The sequence below is a fragment of the Schistocerca piceifrons genome, chromosome 3 (assembly GCF_021461385.2).
Source record: "Schistocerca piceifrons isolate TAMUIC-IGC-003096 chromosome 3, iqSchPice1.1, whole genome shotgun sequence".
Classification (NCBI taxonomy): Eukaryota; Metazoa; Arthropoda; class Insecta; order Orthoptera; family Acrididae; genus Schistocerca; species Schistocerca piceifrons.
The window spans coordinates 657267959-657288805 of record NC_060140.1 but is presented as its reverse complement, the minus strand read 5'-3'; the positions used below and the strand labels follow the sequence as shown (position 1 = coordinate 657288805).

Sequence of the window (20847 nt, the reverse complement as noted above, 5' to 3'; positions counted from 1 at the left end):
GAACCAGTGATGAGCTTCCCGTTCCCAGCCAAATTCAAAACATTCTTTTTTTGCTTATGTAACATAACACAATCTAAACTTTGTTAAATCAAAGATTATGGTCTGTGGTCTTCAGTCTGAAGACTGGTTTGATGCAGCTCTCCATGCTAGTCTGTCTTATCCAAATATCTTTATCTCTGTGTAAATACGGGCAACCTTCCATCCACTTAAACTTTGTTACTACAGACGGTTATTTCATTCACAAAGGATGGAATTATGAGGGTTGCAACAATTGATACCTACAAACAAATTAGTTTTCTGTGTCAATCACTTATTTATTATTCCACTACACTTTTTGATGGTTCACACAATCAATTTCAGGTTGGGAATCGTTTAATTACATAATTAATTTTACTGAAGGGCACAGATGCTTTTCACAACAGCAGACCAAGGGCAGTGTAGGTTATGTTGCATCTTTTGCTGATGGTAAAAATTTACTTTTAGAGAAGGCACTTTTAAAGTTAAAGAACACGAATTTGATAGTAAATTGTACTTACAGGGACAGCAGAGTAGTGAGAAGTCTGAATACTGATATTTCTTTTATGTCCTCTTCACTTTACTTTGCGTATACACTGTTACTCCAAAGATGATGTACTGGGTGTGATCAAAAAGTAATGGGAATTTTTTCATTTTGTGGGCTTTATACATTGAATTTTCATTTTTTTTTATCTTGTTGGTACACATGTTCCTGATGTATGTTTGTATTTTTAGCTCTTTTGAATATTTGGTTTATTGTTGACACCTGAAAAGGTTACGTGGGTTTTCAAGTGTTCAGCAAATTTTTACTTTCGAAAAAGATGGATCAAAGAATTTACATTAACTTGAGCACCACATCTGCAAATGTTGACTGCGGCATTTGATGAATCTACTACAAGTAACACAAGAGTTCAGAAGTGGTATACACGTTTCAAAGAGGGTCAAAAAGACACTGACGATGACGACCACCCTGGATGCCCTATCACGTCAATTGTTGATGACAAAATGGAACAACTAAAGAAAATAGTTCTGGAAAATTGCCAAATCACCATCAGAGAGGGTGCTGATGATGTTGACGTATCCTCTGGCTCATACCAAGCAATTTTTTCACATGTTTTGGGCATGAAATGTTTAGCAGCAAAGTTTGTTCTGAAATCGTTGAATTTTGACCAAAACATACATCACGTAGATGCTGCTCAGGAATTGCTGACTGAAGTCAACGACCCAGTACTTCTAAAGAAGATTATAAACAGTTGGCAAAATATGGCTATACAGATATGATGTAGAAACCAAGGCCCAATCATCCCAATGGAACCTGCATGAAGAGCTGAGGCCAAAATAATCCAACAAGTTCAATCACATGTGAAGGTTCTTCGCAATGTTTTCTTCAGTTATAATGGGGTAGTGCATTGTGAGTTCATGCCTTGTGGTCATATGGTCAATAAAGAACACTATCTGGAACTTATGCACTGTTTGCATGTGGCAATCTGAAGAAAATGATTGCAATTGTGGCAAAACCACTCATTGAAATTGCGTCATGATAATACTCCCACTCACATCTCACTTGCTCGTTATTTATTTATTTTTTCGGCAAAATATAAAACCACTAAATTACCTCAACAACTGTATTCCTACCCTTCTTTCTGTTACTGAGGCAGAAGAGAACCATAAAAGTATGTCGTTTTGCCACCACTGATGAGATGCTGATTTGCTGAAGGAGCTGAACACCACAATGAAAAGTGAGTTCCAGCAGTGGCCTGCAAGATGGGAAAAAGTGCTGACACAAGTGTATTATATCTGATGGGGATTACCTTGAAGGAGAGAAAGTTGATATTAGTGTATAAATTAAGATCCTTTAAGAAACAAAAACCTCATTACTTTTTGATCACACCTCGTACATATTACATATATACTGTCTTATAGTGGATACAAACCTGACTGAAAGTGCAATAGCTGGAACTTGGTTATTCAATACTCTACATTACAATTCAATTATTATATTATACAGCTATCAACATAAATATTTTTCTTTGCATTAAATGTATGAATTGGCTGCAACAGAAAATGGACATCTGCACAATTCTATTATTTTATTAAATGCTTATGTATACAAAAAAAGATTACAATAAATCAAGCATATATATTGCAGGTTGAACTTATTGGGAAATGAATGGCAGTGTTTAAATAAATTGCTGCCCACTGAAATTGTGTAGTGAAGAAGATATACAATAAGTAGCATTATGGAGACAAATTACAACCCTCTTGTTCCTGTAAGTACAATTTAATGTTACAAACTCATGTTCTTTAACTGAAGTGCTTTCTCCAAGAGACAACTTTTACCATCAACAAAAGATGCAACATAACCTACAGTGCCCTTGGTTGGCTATTGTGAAGAGGCACCTGTGCTCTTCACTAAAATCAGTGATGTAATTAAACGATTCTCAACCTGAAGCTGATTGTGTGAACCACCAAAACGTGTAGTGGCAAGATAAATAAGTGAATGATTCGGAAAACTGTTTTATTTGTATTTCACACTACAGTTAGGACTTGGTCTCCCTCTACAATTTTCACCTCCCTTTCATCCCCCCCCCCCCCCCCCCCCCGCCCATGCCCTACCCTTTCCCAATTTTCCTCTGTTACCATATTAAATATACCTCAATGCCCGATAATTTGTCCTCCAAAATCTCAAATTATTTCTTTTCAAGTGTGCCCTAAAGCTCTTTCTCCCCAATTCCATGCAGTGTCCTTTCAGTAGTTACTCGACTTACCCATCTAATGTTCAGCATTCCCCTGTAACAACATGTTTAAGTTTCATTTCTCCTCTTGCCTGTATTGACTACCTATAATATGAGGCTACATCCCAGATAAGAACCTTTAGACAAGACTTCCTAACACTTAACTTTACATTTTGTTGAAAAACTTCTATTTTTCATAAATTTTTTTCTTGCTACTGCGTACCTACATTTTAATTACTTTTTCTTCAGTCATTGATTAGTTATTTTACTGCCTAAGTAGCAAAACTCCTCAACTACTTTTGGTGCACCATTTCTTGATCCAATACCATCACCATCACCCGATTTAATTCGCTTACACACCATTACCATTGTTTTATTTTTGTTTATGTTCCATAAACTGAGGTGAATCTGATCAAGAAGTGCAGTTTTTTAATGCCAATTTGAAGTTTTAACTGTACAACCTTGAAGATGGTATATTCACATATTAATTTATTTATAATTCATAAATGCACTTATTATTTTAATTTGATTGTTGATTGCATTCACCTCACGAAGTGGGATAAATCCAATCACTCATTTATATCGTACAGCAAAAATGTAGTGAGTCTGATCACTCTCTTGAATTTAAAAACAAAATATTGGTGTACTCACAACAACATATTCCATTTCCTAACACAAACAAGTTTACATAGATACATTAAATTCTACATTCCTATTATAAAGACACTTGCATTGAAAAAAAGCTAAAATACAAATTTCAGTCTCAGTAATTCTGTGAAACTATCAACATGAAAGATATTTACTCAATATCATGATCATCTATCCCTTCAAATATATATGCACTTCACCAATTTTCTGGCACAACATTTTTAATATTATGGGCTATCTCTTTACCAATAAAAAACCAAATCATCTTTTCATAGGAAATTTCACTAAGGTGAAATTGTTTTTATTGAATTCTTGGCCATTTTCATTCTTCTCCTTGTCCATTCCTTCATTTTCATTTGACCAGTGCTGTTCTACATCACTGTTAGATGTTCTAGAGATAGGGATAGTTACGCATACCATCAAAGCAGTATTAACAAAGAACAAAAATTAAACAGTAGCACTCAAGATGTTCCTATGCAAGTAGTAATATTACAACTTACCAATTACACACAGGAAGTACCTGATGCCAGTAGAAGTTTTAGTACTGATGCATTTACTTCGTAAGTCCAGCACATAGTTACTGTCTCCTTACAGTGCCATTTGTTGGTATCTCGCACTCAGATATGCCACTGTTATAGACAAATTGGTCAAGAATTGACATTTGTCAACTGCGGTGTTCTTGTTAAGATGCCACACTCAGATATCCACATGTTGAAAATTTGATTCACCTCATTTTACAGTTCAGTGTAATAATCTCTTTTCGAGACACCACCTGCTTTGACCAACTGCTCTTCCCAGTCCTTTGCCATCTCTGGCAGAATTGCAATGCCATCGGCAAATCCTGAAGCTTTTATTTCTCTTCCCTGAACTTTAATTCCTTTTTGTAATTTCTCCTTGATTATGCTCATTGTCCTCAAATGCTTGGTTGTTCCTATAAGTACATCATATACAAAGTAATAAATAGCATTTTCCGTAAGCAATCTTTTCCTGAAACTACGTAGCAAGTGTGATAAATTGTTTCTGAAAATTAATACTATTCTTTTACAAAAGGCCTTCACAAAAACTCCAAATATGCTCATAATACAAAACTTGTTCTTAACTATCTACTTTCTGCATTTTTTATAAGGTGGTTTACCCATTGGCTATTTTAATCTGTCTGGACTCTGAAAATTGTTACACACTTATCTGTACTAGCAAAATTTGGACTTAACTAGTTAGCTATTGACAGGAAGTAATCATTGTGTACTTTTCAGGAATCTGGTGAATCGCCAGTTTCAGTTCTCTGCAGCAGAAACGTGTTATTTTGTCCATAATCTTTCCATTCTTAATATTTTTATACAGTGCTTTTTTGTGGGAAAAAGGTGCTGGTACCCACAAAGAAGATGTTATTCTAGCAGCTTCCACAGTCCTCTGATGTACATTCGTTGTTTCTAGACCACTTCTTGCTTCTGATATCAACTGCAGAATAATGAACTTGGAAGAGCCATGAGCCTACATATTTATTAGGTCTGAACTGAGGAGAGGGCCCTACCATCCCGATGAACAGCAATGCAGAAGTTGTCTATACAAGTTGAAGTTGTTATAAAATTCATTCCAGAGAAATTCATTTTACATTCGCTGAAAAATATTGCAACTATGCCCAAAATGTACTTCAGAAGAAATAGTATATCTGGTAATTCATTTTCTTGAGCACAGTTCCCTGTTTCCAATACCAACATATAAAACAAAAAGGTGTGGTGCCAGCTAGTACAGAACAAAACAGGAAATTTCATTTGCAAAGAAAGTGCCATCTACTGGGATATTTATAATACATTTTGCTCTAAATAAAACAAACACTTTTTGAAACAAAAAAAGTGCCAGTACAAAGCACTCTTGTGTGGTGCAGAAAACTGCTTTCATCACAAAAGACTATAGAGTGACATTTGTATCCAAGAGTGCCCTATTCTCCTGGTAAAATGCACAGTTTTAACCTGTCTGAAGACATCCCTCAGCACTCTTAAACATTTTCTGTGGTGAAATTCCACAACTGAGCAGTGACTATCCCTCAGATTACAATTCAGCTTCTTTCTGCACAGTTTTCGAGTGCTATTTCATTCCCAACAGATCACTTATTAGTACACTATTTTTAATTTTTATATTTTAATGAGAAATAGTTACAATAAATGTGATGGAATTGTAGGGACATTCTTTGAATTTTAGAATTCCTGTGAAACGTCTCTTGAGATTATTTACATAAATGTATGTACTCCAAGTGGACCTGTTAAGCCTAACCATTTCTATGAACTGATGTGTCATATCTGGAAATGAATAAGAAACATAAGGAACCTCAACACCTCTCTGATATCCCTCAATTTGACGTTATGCAGGAACAAAGCACTGAGTGTAGATTTCCTCCCCACTACCAACAACTACACTAAGTGTTGCATTGGCTGACAAATGATACAAGTTCCTTCAGCATCAAAGACTCGCAAGTGTGTTTTTCAGTTATTTCAGCTCTGACTTCCCTTCTCTGTGGCTGTCTATAAACATCTATTTTTTTAATATTTTTTTTTAGCATTCTGTTGGGAAAATACAGACTATAGTATGCTGAGTATGTGTAAAGTTACCATTTTTTAAATCCCTGTGTCAAATGGCATCAAAAACAAGTAACAATCAACAGAACAGCCCACAGAAACTAGGAGAAACTACTGGGTCCTACAGTTTTCCAATTTCGGTAAGCACTTGGGCTTAGCAAAACTGTCAATAAAAATATGGACAACAGGAATGATATATTTATTGATAAAGACATTAACACAAATGTATTCACATTTCACTACTGCAGATAAAAGTATTAGTGAACCCACCACACCAGTATGAACATCACTAGTTATTTACTCACCAGCTACGGATCCAAGAAGCAAGTCTCTCACCGCACTGTGCTGTACAGGATGAACTTTTGTTCCCTTAAGGCCATGGAATGTGTAAAAATACACAAAATTTGAGGCACACAGGCTCTCCAAGACAGGAACCATGCCACGATACAACGTACAGCTAAACAAAGTACCATACACAAATACGATGACTAATAACGACACAACATAAAAGTAATAGGAAGGTGTGTATTCTTATTAATCAGATAGTAATAGGGGTTACTAATAATAAAAAAGAGGTCTGAAAGATATGTTTAATATAAACACAATGATCAAACACCAATTTTTCTTCAATCTACAGCTACTGATCAGTCATTACCAAGCAAATGTACTATCTCTTCACCTGCTGCACTTACACTACCATTTTCCACATAAAAAAAGAAAATCATACCCATTATAGAAATAGTTCACAATAGGATCAATTGAAATTTTAAACAATTCTCCGCATAATTCACTTCATTTTGAATGAACTGAAAAACTTTGGGCAAGTGGTTGTCGACTGAAGCTCTGGGAAAGATGTAACGAATACAGGAGAAGCTATAAGCTTTAAAAATATAATGGCTTTGACTTAAAACTTCACAGAATGAGCATACTTCATCTGATACAGGTTAACATCCTGTAAATTACATTTTTGCCTTTACAAGATAGTACTGTTTTGACACGGAAATTGTGGCCACTATGCTTTGTTTCTGGAATTACCAAAAATAAATTATCCAGGCACTAGGAAAAATGTATCAAATGGCATTTTAGCAACAAAAATGTGATTTTTTTCGGTTGAGACAGGAAGAAGTAAATTAGCCAGTGAATCACTGTGTCACAGTTCTAAAAATTATGACAATGTATTGAATTTTTTCACATATTTTACACTAATACTTCCTCTTAAGAGTCTACCATAAAAAACTGTAATCATATGGAAATGGGCTAAGGCTGCTATAAAAGTACCAAATGAATTTTTTTTAAAAATGTTAGACAATTAAATGGAAAGCAATACAGATGTAAACTTTATAAATCATGTCAAATGATATGAAACTACATTTAGAAGCATGATGAAGGCACATGAAATACTGCACTAAAATTCATTCTGAACCATAGAAATAAACAGGATGAGCAGTTTTAAATTCTGAACATATAATTACAGCTAAGTATATAGGGGAGGTAACATTATCTTTAAAAAATAAAATTCAACTGAGTGTAACAAGAAATCAACTGAGTGTAACAAGAAATCAAACTGGAGTAATTAAAAATGATTCTAATATGATATTGGGACATTGATTCACAATAATTAAATCAGTTACTCGAAAAAGAATGCTTCCCAAATGCTCTGAAGTATTCCGTGCTAAATCCATTAATCAAAAAAGTTTCAAAGGAAGATGAAGAAAGCTTCTGGATAGCAAGTCTTCGGCCCAGTGACCACATACTACTTCGACACACATGAGAAACATGTAGCATCATGGGGTTGTGCTGCCAAGTGGTTCAAATCATATTTCACAGGGAAAAAATCCTGCTCTCAGACTGGAAAATTATTTCTCAGAGAATCTCACAGGTTCTATTTTAGGCCCAATCCTGTTTTTATTTTATACACAGTGTCCCAGGAGGAATGGTCAATACGAAGGGATTTGACAAGAATTATCATTCAAAGTACAAAGCCTAGTATACATTGGGTTTAAAATGCATATCTTAACACTGCCATCCAGCGACACCATAGTGGTGCTGCATGCGAAATAGCGGTCAACAGCCGGTGACACAACAGTGGTGTCACGTGCATGGTATCGCTCAGTGGATGGTGACACCAGAGTGGTGTTGTGAGCATAGTATCGCGCAGTGGCCAACGACAGCACTTTGGTATCTTTTGCATTCTGTTGGTGTCTTTTTGGGTAACAGTAAGTTACACATGTGAACAAGTTTTTTGTTTTTATAAGTACTTGTGCCGTTTCATCATGGCAGACGAAAGAGACGATACGATTATTTATGATGAATGTGTGGACATCTTGTCTGATGTTCCGGACGACTTGGCCGATTGGGAAGAAGACATTGGATATAGAAAAAATGAAAGTGAAGCAGAAGCCTCAGAAGATAGTGAAATTTATCCAAGAAGAATTCGGCGAACTCTACGGTTGCCAACTGATTCGAATGAATCAGATGAAGAAGACAGTTCACAGTGGTCAGACTTTGATTTACCGAGGCCCAATAATAAATGGTTTGGGCTTGCTATCCTTATGAGAATTCTAAAAGGAGGCAAGGATCGATGATTATTGGTCAATGAATCTGTTGATAGACACACGGATATTTTGCAAATCGATGTCCCACAACCGATTTACGCAAATATCATCATTTTTACATTTTTCCGACAACAACAATAAGCCAGATAATTCCGACTGGCTTTTCAAAGTGCAATTCGTAATTGATTATTTTTCCAAAAAGTTTAAATAAACAAATATTTGAAACAAACAAATTTTGTATATATATTTACGTATGTGTATCTTCCAAATTCCACAAAAGTGGGGAAACAGGGTTGAGAACTTATGAGAACTAAGGATGAGATTAGTAACACTTAACAATTTATAATCTCCTGATAATGTCAAGAATGCTGGCAACAAGCCAAGTAATCCAAATTAGCGCTGCCGGCGCCAGGCGAATTAATTTGTATGAGACGTGTGGATGGCAAAATGTTACGATCTATGAGCACTTGCTCAGTAGAAGAGATGTATTTCACAGTTGCGAATATGAACGAGTGTTCACAGCTCTCAAGGTAAGCACTTCAGTGCCCATATTTACTGAACTTTTTTTTTCAGTTCATACTACCATACACTGGGGAGAAGAGGAGTTTGTGGCACAACTTGACAAGAAGAAGGGACCGGTTGGTAGGACATGTTCTGGGGCATCAAGGGATCACAAATTTAGCATTGGAGGGCAGCATGGAGGGTAAAAATCGTAGAGGGAGATCAAGAGATGAATACACTAAGCAGAGTCAGAAGGGTGTAGGTTGCAGTAAGTACTGGGAGATGATGAAGCTTGCACAGGTTAGGGTAGCATCATGGAAAGCTGCATCAAACCAGTCTCAGGACTGAAGACTACAACAACAACACATACTACCACCTTACAAAATATGAAAAGCAAAGAGATTGCAGTGGAAGAGATTAGTATCACACTATTGAAGGTGAACAGATACTCACAGCTCTTAAGGTATATATTTTACAGCATCCGTTTTGCTTTGAATGATTATGTCTGTCATATCCTCCAATACTGACCATTCATCCTGGGACATCCTCTATAAATAATTTACTCCTGAATATTGCTTTCTACTCTGTTTCATTTGTAGATGATATCTTCCTAATTGGAAAGCAAAACCAAAGAACGAATTATCCTGAGTCACCAGCACCCTAAACAGCTTAGAATTTTGGCTTGATCTAAGAGGATAAAAATTGAACATGATAAACACTCAACTAAACCAGTTTAAACTGTCATAAACAAACAACCTCCAAACTACCCATAAAAATCAGGAACTTAAGGAAGCACATTCTATCAAATCCCTGGTGATATCTGTAAGAAAATTATTGTCATGGTCTTATACATAGGGTGTCCCATTTATCTTGACCACCCTAAATAACTGTTAGTCCAGAGCAAATTACAAAATATTTCAAGCAAATGTTTATTAGCCGTCAGGGGGACATTAATCAGCATGATTGCCTTTGTTTTAGCTTTGTCTTTTTACAAAGATATGAACAGCGGTATGACTTTTTTAAATGGCACCCTGTATTTTTTATTCAGTATTTCATTTCCTCCCCTAAAGACCTATTCAAAAATGTATCACAGTGTACCATTCACTGAAACACAACATTATTAATTACATAACACATACTGACTTTGTGCCCGGGATCACAAACTCGTCCACTTGCTAGAGTTGTCAGAAAACAAATTAAAACCAAGTAAAAACATAACATGACATTGACTTTGACTCTCCTGTACCATTGCCCAGAAGTAGAACATGCAAAGGTGCTAAAAGTGGTGACACTGGACACCAATACACGGTGCACTCGTCGAATGAAAGAATTATTTACTACTTCCAGTGCTGCCTGCTGCGGAGAATTACAAGCAAGCACAATACATTCCTGCATGTCCTCTGGAGTTGTTGGAATATCACGATAGACATCTTTAATGCATCCCCAAAGAAAAAAGTCCAGACTTGATTATTTGATTGTAAAACTGGACAGCTTTATTTGTGGAGATTAGAACTTTACTTCAAGTTAAGTTTTTACAATCTGTCACAATGCCCAAATATTGGAAACTCAGGTTGTCCTTGTCTACTTACCTTCATAGCTGTTCTTCAATTCACTGACAGAGCAAAATCCTCAAAAGTAATTGTTCTATATACTCAGTTTTTCTCGGACTTCGTTTTATATCCCCGGGTCATAACATTTTCAGTGAAAACAATTGCTTTCGATTCAGATACATAGCACTCCTTATTCCTTTTCATTATATGTTCACTCTCCGCTTCCTACTCTACAACTGACCTCTTCCGCAGAGCATCTTCACCTTCTCAATCAGTGGATTAAGTACATTTCTTCTATAAATACATTCCAAGATTTGGATCTCGGAACAATGTTGCAGGCTTTCTTGATGTCTAAGAAGAATAGCATGATGCTTCTTTTTTTCAGATACTTTTTGAGTAGTGTTCAAAAAATATTCAAATGTGTGTGAATACCCAAGAACCAAACTGCTGAGGTCATCGGTCCCTAGACTTGCGCACTACTTAAACTAACTTATGCTAAGGACAAAACACACACACACACACACACACACACACACACACACACACACACACACACACACCAATACCCGAGGGAGGACTCGGACCTCCGGCGGGAGCAGTCGCGCAATTTGTGACATGGCACCTCTAACCACATGGCCAAACCGCATGGCAAATAGTGTTCCCGTCAGAAAGATCAGTTCTATTGTACTCCTGCTTTTCTTAAACTCTTGCTGTTCTTCTGCCAGGAGAATTTCAATTATCCTTCAAAGTATGTTTTCTAGACCTTCTCCAAAATTTTTTATCCCTGTGAAAGCATTGTTACACCTCTGTAATATTGAGGTAGTTTCCTATTACCTTTTTTGAACAATGGTATAGTCACACATTTAGTCCAAACATCAGATCTGATTCTCTCTCAGGGATCTTATTCTACCTCCAGATTGTGTTTAACAGTCTGGACAGCCAATGGATCAAGTATGTTTCTGCCGCCTTGATCATAACTGCCTTTAATTCACCAACTCCTCTAGACTTTTTATGTTCATGCTTTTCAGAGCTTCCACTGCTTCCAACCAACTTAGTCATGATTCTTCTTTGTCACTTCCATTCTTCTCATAATACTCAGTCTGCATCTCATTATCATTCAAGCTGCTTTCATGCCTTCATACGAGGGTTTGCTGAAATAAATCTCCATTATTAATTGAATACCTGCCGTGTCTCTAACTAGACCTCCCTCGATAACTTTTATGGTGTCTTAGCATTTCCTTTTATTCGTTATTTCTTTATACAGAAGTTTCTTATTGCTACAGTAGTCTTCTTTGGGCATCTGTAAATTACTACCAATATTTGTTTTCCTCCTCAGTTACTACTTGTTTTACAGTTAGTTTTTGCTGTCTGTATTCTTGGATCAATTTTTGATGTCTTCGTCATCCCTACACTCCTCTAACACCCCCCCCCCCCCCCCCCCCCCCACTCTCTCTCTCTCTCTCTCTCTCTCTCTCTCTCTCTCTCTCTCTCTCTCTCTCATATTTTTTACTTTGGTTTCTCACATGTATTTCATTCTTTACCCTTTTGTTCCACAACGGTGTTCCCTGTTCTCTCACTCTAGTGCTTGTCTTCCCACAGATCTTTGTTGCTTCCCCAATAAAGACAACCTGAAACACTTTCCATTCTTCATCACTTCTTGTTGCGCTGATACATCACAAGCTATGCTTACCCAGACAGACAGACCACAAGGGCACCAGATGTTACTGCATGTGCAATATTAAAGTTCACAAAGTAACATAACATGTATTACAGTCCCTCTGAGTATTTGACATATTCAGATACTTTGTGATGATGCAGTAATACACAAACTGTTGAGAGATACTGTACTGACCAGAATCAAACTAGGCTGGGAATGAGTCAAGAATCGGTGGAGACTGGCTGACTGGCCAAGGACATCACAGAGTCACTGGAGAGTAAATAGGTGGACAACAACAAGAGGAAGACACACGACAGAGGTGGTACAGAAGAATACCAGGTACAGCAAGTCAACCAAGATTGAAACATAAGACATAGCGAATTCAGACCAAGACAACAAGGTGTAGCGAGATCAATACAATACACAGGGAAATCACGACTAACTGCGGAGCTGCTGCACTGCTGGCTTTAAAGGGCCGTCGCAGGCACTGATAGGATGGCAGAGTGGGCATGGCCTTGTGGCAGCCCTTGCTGCAGGGACACTGATTCCCACACATGAAGCAGCACCGTCTAGCGGCTGTCATCAAGTTCCATACCTTCCGGCAGGCCTTCAAAATCACCGGCAATCAAATGTCACACTGACTATGACTTTATGCTCTTATACCGATATGAGAGGTAGTTTCTTTACTTTTGCCAGTCATGTGCAAAATCTAACACAGTTAGAGCAGTTACTATTTGTTGCCTATTTTTCTGAATAATTTTTCCTACTGTTTTGATTGGTTTTATCATAATGGAAATTAAAAGTATTGATACTGTGTAAGACTGATACAGAAGAATAACAGGTCCAGCAAGTCAACCAAGATTGAAACATAAGACATAGCGAATTCAGACCAAGACAACAAAGTGTAGTGAGATCTCAATACAATCCAATGACTAACTGCAGAGCTGCTGCACTGCTGGCTTTAAAGGGCCGTCGCAGGCACTGATAGGACGGCAAAGTGGGCATGGCCTTGCGGCAGCACTTGCTGCAGGAAGTAAAAGCCAAAGCAAATTCTAGTTAGACAGACACTGTGCAACACATGATGAGTAGTTAAGAGGGTGGAAGACTCAAGATTCAAAATTTAGATTTCTACTAACAACAGTTAGTAGCAGGACACTGAAATTTGAATCTCTGCTGTTGAGCCACAGTATTCTATAAACCTCTTCCTTCGCCACTCATTCCCGCAGCCAGTCCTCATATTAAAATTTCCTTCCTACATTTCTCACTTGAATTTCTTTTTACTTACTATTCAAGAATTATTTAATGAACTTTGAAAGGTTGACGTTATAACACTTATTACCATACAATTTTGAACATTATTTTGAAATATTCTTATGATTTGTTGTGGATGATGTAGCATTGCATGCTAACAATAACGAACAAGACTATTCGTTACAAACAGGAAATTATTTTTACTTCTGTGTCACAGGTACATAGTTTTACCAGCCAAACCAATTTGTCACTGAAATACATAAACAGAACAGTCTAGTGTGAACAATATGCTATGCGAAGATAATACTTTCATTGTGTGAGAAAATGGGGAAACAGAAGGGGACAGGAATTTTCAGTTTGGCCAAATATTGTTGAACAATGGAACATTAAGAATGAAATTACAATATTATGAAAAGTGTAGATTGCTGCTCACGATATAGATGAGACACTGAGATGCGGACAGACACAATGAATAGACTGCTATACAATGATGCAGTGGAGACAGAATAGGGCTACAAGATTCAGTCGGAGGAGGGTATGGGAACATAAGGTATATAGCATGGATAATAACCACTTGCGCAATTCAGAAAAGCTGGTTATGGTAGGATTTATCCAGATGGTGGAAACTCTGAAGCAATCACTGAAGTGAAGCACATGGTACTGGGCAGAATGTTCAGCAACTAGGTGGTCCACCTTCTCTTGGCACCAGTTTGTTGCTGGTCATCCACGTGGCCAGACAGCATGTTGCAATGCCCACGTAGAAAGCCACACATTAGCTGTAACTTAGTTTGTACATCACAGGGCTGCTTTCACAGGTAGCCCTTCCTCTGATGTGATAGGAGACACCTGTGGCCAGACTGGAGTAGGTGGTGCTGACAGAATGTATTTGACAGGTCTTGCATCTAGAGGTCTATTGCAGTGATACGGAGCAAGGAAATGGGAGCAGGGTCAGAACAGGGACAGCCAAGGGTATTCCATAGGTTTGAAGAGCAGTGGAAGACCACTGTGGGAGGGGTGGGAAGGATAACGGATACAATATTCCTCATTTTAGGGCACAAGGAGAGGTAGTTGACATGCTGATACAAAATGTGATTCCGTTGCTCCAGTCTTGGGTGGCAGTGAGAAATTAGAAGAGTGCTCCTTTGTATCTGGATGGTGGGTATGTGAGAGATTCTAGATGACTGGACAGCCACAACACAGGAAATCTGTTTCTGTACATTTGGAAGGGTAATTTATGTCTGTGAAGGTATCAGTGAGAGCCTTGGTATATTTGGAGAGGGACTGTTCATCTCTGCAGATGCGATGACCACAGGTTGCTAGTCTTTATGGAAGGGAGTACTTGGTGCTGAATGGGTGGCAGCTGTTGAAGTGGAGGTATTGTTGGTAGTTGGTAGGTTTGATATGGACAGAGGTACTCACACAGCCAACTTTGAGCTGGATTTCAATGTTGAGAAAGGCACTTATTCGGTTGAGGAGGACCAGATGACTGGATGATATGGTATCCCCATCCCCCCTCCAAATCACGAGGATGTCTTCAATGAATCTGAATACAGTGAGGAGTTTGGGATTTTGGGTGGTTAGTAAGGATTCCTCTAGCTGGTCCATGAATAGGTCGGCATAGGATGGTGCTACGTGAATGCTCATTAGAATACCATGGATCTGTTTGTTAGGTGATGCCTTCTAAGAAGTAATTGTGGACGAGATACAGTTGGTCATGGTGACCAGGAAGGAGGTTGTAGGTTTGGAGTGAGCAGGGTGTTGGGAAAGACAGTGTGCAACAGCAGCAAGGTCATGTACATGGGGAAGTTAGAGTAGAGGGAGGTGGTATCAACAGTGACGAGTAAGGCACCATGTGGTAAAGGAACAGGCACTGTGGAGAGTCGCTGCAGGAAATGGTAGCTGTCTTTTACACATTCCAAGTTCCTCCAGAACCTCAACAGATTCTCCCTCATTCGCTTCACCTGATTGTCCTGCAAAGTGCAGCTTATCAACATTGTGTAAAACAAACATAAAAAACAATGATGTGGTGCGTAGAAAAATTTTATATCACATGACATGTGCATAAGTCATTGCTGATTACATTAAAACAGTGTAAAACGATTTCTTAATAGGAAATTATATAAAAAATTAATACATAATCAGACTTAATGGACATGTTAATGTAGCAAATTTCGCCTGGAATGGTATGTTACACAACAGTAGATCAAAAACAAATGTTATAAAAATACTCACAGGACACTGCATTTTTGTTCTTGTTTATACAATTTTTAAAAAATTTAAAAAATCAATGCAAAATTGCCAAAATTTATCTGAGACTTCATTTTAATGGACAGAAATAGAAACAGCCTGAGAGTTCTCACTTTAATTTAAAAAACGGGGAACAAAAAGGAGTCTAATTATGAAATAAAATCTTAGGTTGTGTTCGGTAATTCTGCACTGGCTTTTTAATTTTTTTTTTAAATATGTAAACAAGAACTAAAATCTTCGATGCACTGTGTCCTGTCAGTATGCTTACATTTCTTTTAATCTGCTATTGTGTAATGAATAACTCCTGCTGAAATAGTAACCAACGGTAAGTCATCAAGTAAAACAAAAGAATTATCTGGCATTCCCCAAAATAGTGTTATAAGCCCTCTGATATTCCTGTTCCCCATAAATAATATAGGAGACAATCTGAGCAGCCCTTTCAGACTGTTTTCAGGTGATGCTACCATTTGTCATCTAATTAAGTCATCTGATGATCAAAACCAACTGCAAAATGATCTAGATAAGATACCCATATGATGCAAAATGTGACAACTGATTGTAAATCATAAGAAGCGTGAAATCATCCACACGAGTTCTAAAAGAAATCACAAAATTTTGGTTACACGATAAATCACGCAAGTCTAAAGGTTGTAAATTCAACAAAGTACTTAGGGATTGCAAATACAAATAACTTAAATTGGAAAGATCACTTACACATTGTTGTGGGTAAAGTAAAACAAAGGTTGCAATTTAATGGAAGAGCACTTAGAAAGTGAAACAGGTCTACTGAAGTGACTGTTTATGCCTTACTTGTCTGCCCTCTTCTGGACTATTGCTGTGTGGTATGAGATCCTTATCAGATGGGACTGACAGAAGACACCGAAAAAGTTCAAAGAAAGGCAGCTCCTTTTGCATCATTGCAAAATAGGGAGAAAGAATCATCATGATAAAATAAGAGAAATCAGAGCTCATACAGAAATATTTAAGTGCTCGATTTCCCCTTGCACCATTCAAGAGTGGAATGGTAGGGAAACAGCTTAAATATGGTTTGATGAATCCTCTGCCAAGCACTCAACCGTGAATTGCAGAGTAATCACGTAGATGTAGAAGCATACTACATTAACGTGTCCTTTAAGTTTGATTGTTTTTTAATTTCATTACATAAGGATAAATAGTTTTATATTATTTTAAGGTACTCATCTATGATTTACGCACATCCCATGACTACACAAAAAATTTTCTTCCCATCACATCATGGTGTTTCACGTTCATTTCACACTATGTTCACAAACTGCAATTTGCGGTGCCAAGTATGTGTGAGTTCGCAATATTTTATGGCCATTTGTACTATCCATGAGACAACTGCTCGTAAGATCATATTTCTGTAAAAGCATTATTGTTATTGCCTTTCTGTTCCAATCTAGACCTGAAGATGGTCAGCAGCACAGTCTTGGTAAATAAGAAGTTGTGATCCAGACTGTGTTTGTCTACTTATTGTAACAAAAAAGGGTCTTGGATCCTAAAACATGGCTTCAGTTGTGAATTTTTTCTGCAAACACTGCTTTCTACATGAGCATCATGACTAACTAGATGTCTGTCAGCATGAATGGCCACTTGCAAACTGGCCAAGAGACAGCTGGACTACCCAGTTGCTGAACATGCTGCCCAACACCATGTGTTTCACGTCAGTGACTGCTTCACAGTCTGTACCATCTGGATACTTCCTACCACCACCAGATTTCCTGAATTATGCATGCGGGAACTCTCCATGCAGTATATCCTACATTGTCTTAAATCCTCTGGCCTAAAACTTCACTGGTCCATATCCTCAAGCCACCAATACGCTTCCCTGCTCACACTTTAGCACTAAATGGTCTTCTATTTCACCAATGCACCACTAGTCCCTTCTCTACTGCTCTCCTTTTCCACTCCCCTTACTCCCTCCCTCACCAATCCCCCAAACTTCTCGTGTGCACCTAGCAGTTCTACCCTGCTCCCAACAAGTTCCTGCACATTCTCACATGCAACACAAGGCCTTCCCCCACCCCTACTCTGCTATCCCTCACCCTCCCTGCCTCATTCCACTACCTTACTCCCATCACCTACAGTATACTGTTGCTCCTGTCATGTACAGTTTCAGTTTACAGCTTGAACATTTAGCTATTTTTCTACATAATCACCATTTCTGTTGATGCATTTTTTTAGACGTTGTGGCAGTTTTTGTATGCTCATGTCATACCAGCTCATCGCCATGCTGTTCAGAAAGTTATGAACCTCTTCTTTCACCTCATTGTCAGAGCTGAATCTCTTTCCGGCCAAATGTTCTTTTAACCTACGGAACAGATGATAGTCATGGGGCGCCAAGAAGTCAGAACCATAAGTTAGGTGGGTGATTATGTTCCACTGAAACTGTTGCAGGAGAGCAACAGTTTGCCGAGCGATGTGTGCGCGAGCGTTGTCACGGAGAATGTGTACACCCTTGCTCAACATTCCTCTTCTCCGGTTCTGAATTGCGTGTTTGAGTTTTTTCAGAGTCTCACAGTACCCGTCAGGGTTATTTGTGGTCCCAGTGATTCAGCTCTGATGACAAGGTGAAAGAAGAGGTTCATAACTTTCTGAACAGCATGGCGGCGAGCTGGTATGGTAGGGGCATATGAAAACTGCCACAGCGTCTACAAAAATGCATTGACAGAATTGGTGATTATGTTGAAAAATAGCTAAATGTTCAAGCTGTAAATTGATGTAAACCATTGTAGAAATAAACAGGTCTATGTACTTATAAAAAATAGGAGACCTTACTTTTGGGATCACCCTCATAATAATAAAATTATGATGTCCAGGTTCATAATTTTGCTCATATTATTACAGATTAGTAATTTGAATACTTAAATGCAATATACAAGACAAATTGGAATTGCTTTGTTGTGGTACTAGCTTATATCTTTATGTATGAAATATCATACAGTGGGGTGGGCAGTTGGTCTGATTTATTTCAGATATAATATGGAAAAGGAGCTAGGGACTACGAAGAGGTTCTAAATATCCTGTTCTCCACAGAAGAAGATGATGAAACTTTGTCTGACACATTTGATACATGTCAGGAGCTTGAATTTGTACTTGTTCTGCCGAATGTTGGCGAGGACTGATAAAGATGATGCAGGTAGTGACGCATAAAGACAACCTGCCACTGTTGCTGGTTTAGAGAAGAAGGTTAAGAAGGTTCTGGGACACATTGCAGAGATAAGATCAGTAAATACTGACAGCCTTGTTGAAAATGTTACATCTGTATCCACCCAAGAGAAAAATACCTGCTGTTTCAAATAACGATCACGGTTTTGAGTTAGGAAAGCAAGACACTGGATAGAAGAAAGACTAGACTCTTCACAAAAATTTGAGGTATCTCGTGATCCTACACCTGATGTAATACATCTCCACACATCAAACTTGACTCCAATAGATCTTTTTCGTAGAGTTTTTGATGCTGATTTGGTTGAGATTCTGATGAGAGAGACAGTAAAATATGCTGCTCAAAAGGGACACAACATACAAATAAGTCAATACTAGAAATAAGAATAATCTTCACAAGAATTTAAAGTCACTTAGTCTTGTACAAAAAGGTGTGCATTATTCAGGAACACACATTTTCAATAACTTGCCAGCAGCCATAAAAAGCTTAACAACCAATGAAATTCAGTTTAAGAGAAGCCTAAAGGATTTATTGGTGGCCAACTCCTTCTACTCCATTGATGAATTTCTTAGTAAAACCAACTGATTTGTATATAAGTACAACATAACTTCTGCACAATTTCAGTGCAGTAATGTGTTCACTGAAAATTTGTGTGTGTGTGTGTGTGTGTGTGTGTGTGTGTGTGTGTGTGTGTAAGTATAATCTAACTTCTGCACCATTTCAGTGCAGTAATGTGTTCATTGTAAATAAGTATTACAGTAGTTGTATTACATGTTTATTACCTTATAAATAAATAAAAAACGTTTTTTATTTTAAATTCAGTGCATTAGTATTTGTAAAATGACTCTTAGTGTTCATTAAAAATGACGATCATTCCACTTGGGACCTGTGGAATGGTACATTAGCTTATTTGTTTTAGTTGTAAATATTTGTCATGTATTGTTGTTTTTCTGACATGTTCCACATCCAGGAGGACCTCCTCACTACGGATCAATTGGAATGAAAGTAAATCTAATCTAATCTAATCATGATATCTACAAATACATTGCTATTTTGCTGTTATCTGGAGATTGTATTGTCATGCATAGACATATGTACTGGGAGACCATACCTGACACAAACAATGTCCTTGTTTCGAATTCTATCTCCAGAAATACTTTTGACAAAATTCACAGATTCTTCGATGACAATGATAATGACAGCACCGAAAAAGAAGAAAAAATTTATAAGGTTTGGCCATTAATTTCACATCTAAACAAGAAATTTCAAGACATCATAGAGTCTCTAGGGTCAACTTCTCCTTGGATGAGGCCTTTGAGCCTTATTATGGCCACCACTTTGTGAAACAGTTTGTAAGAGGCAAACCAATTTGCTATGGTTTCAAATGGGGTGTTTAGCTACATCTAATGGATAGGTCATCTAAAGTGAGCCATATGTTGGAACAAGTCAAAGAGATCCCCATAAGCCAATGGGACATTCTGTAGTTCAAAAGCTCTTTGTGGACTACATTCATCAGAACAGCACAGTGTACATTGATAATTACTTTAACGTGCCCCTACTTGAATCTCTTACTTCAAATGGAACCAAATGCATACGAACCCTGAGAAATGACCACTTGGAGAAGGCACACATGCCAGATATAAAGAAGACGCTATTCATGTGTTATGTGATACAGAAAATTCTATCACACTTGTAAGATGGAACGACAATAGTCAAGTGACTCTGGGGACAAATGCACTGGATGAAGGTATATTAGGTTAAAGTTAATGCTTGAGGTGGAATAGAGACTCAAGAAAGAAGGTTTTCATACTACAGTCTTCCCTCGTACAGGAATATAATCACCTCATAGGAGGGGTAGATCTTTTTGACAATCTACGAAGTCTATATTGCATTCGTATAAGATCACGAAAGTGGTACTGGCCAATGAT

The 20847-nt window shown here is 37.7% G+C and overlaps 1 protein-coding gene across 1 annotated transcript in view; it reads right to left on the bottom strand.

Annotated features, from left to right (window-relative positions):
- The window catches only part of LOC124789360 (peroxisomal membrane protein PMP34-like), a 62884-nt gene that overhangs the window by 21197 nt on the left and 20840 nt on the right, over positions 1-20847 (bottom strand). Inside the window, exon 4 of the mRNA XM_047256686.1 lies at positions 6277-6428. Within this exon, the coding sequence (XP_047112642.1) occupies positions 6277-6428 (152 nt within the window). The remainder of the gene's footprint in view (positions 1-6276; positions 6429-20847) is intronic.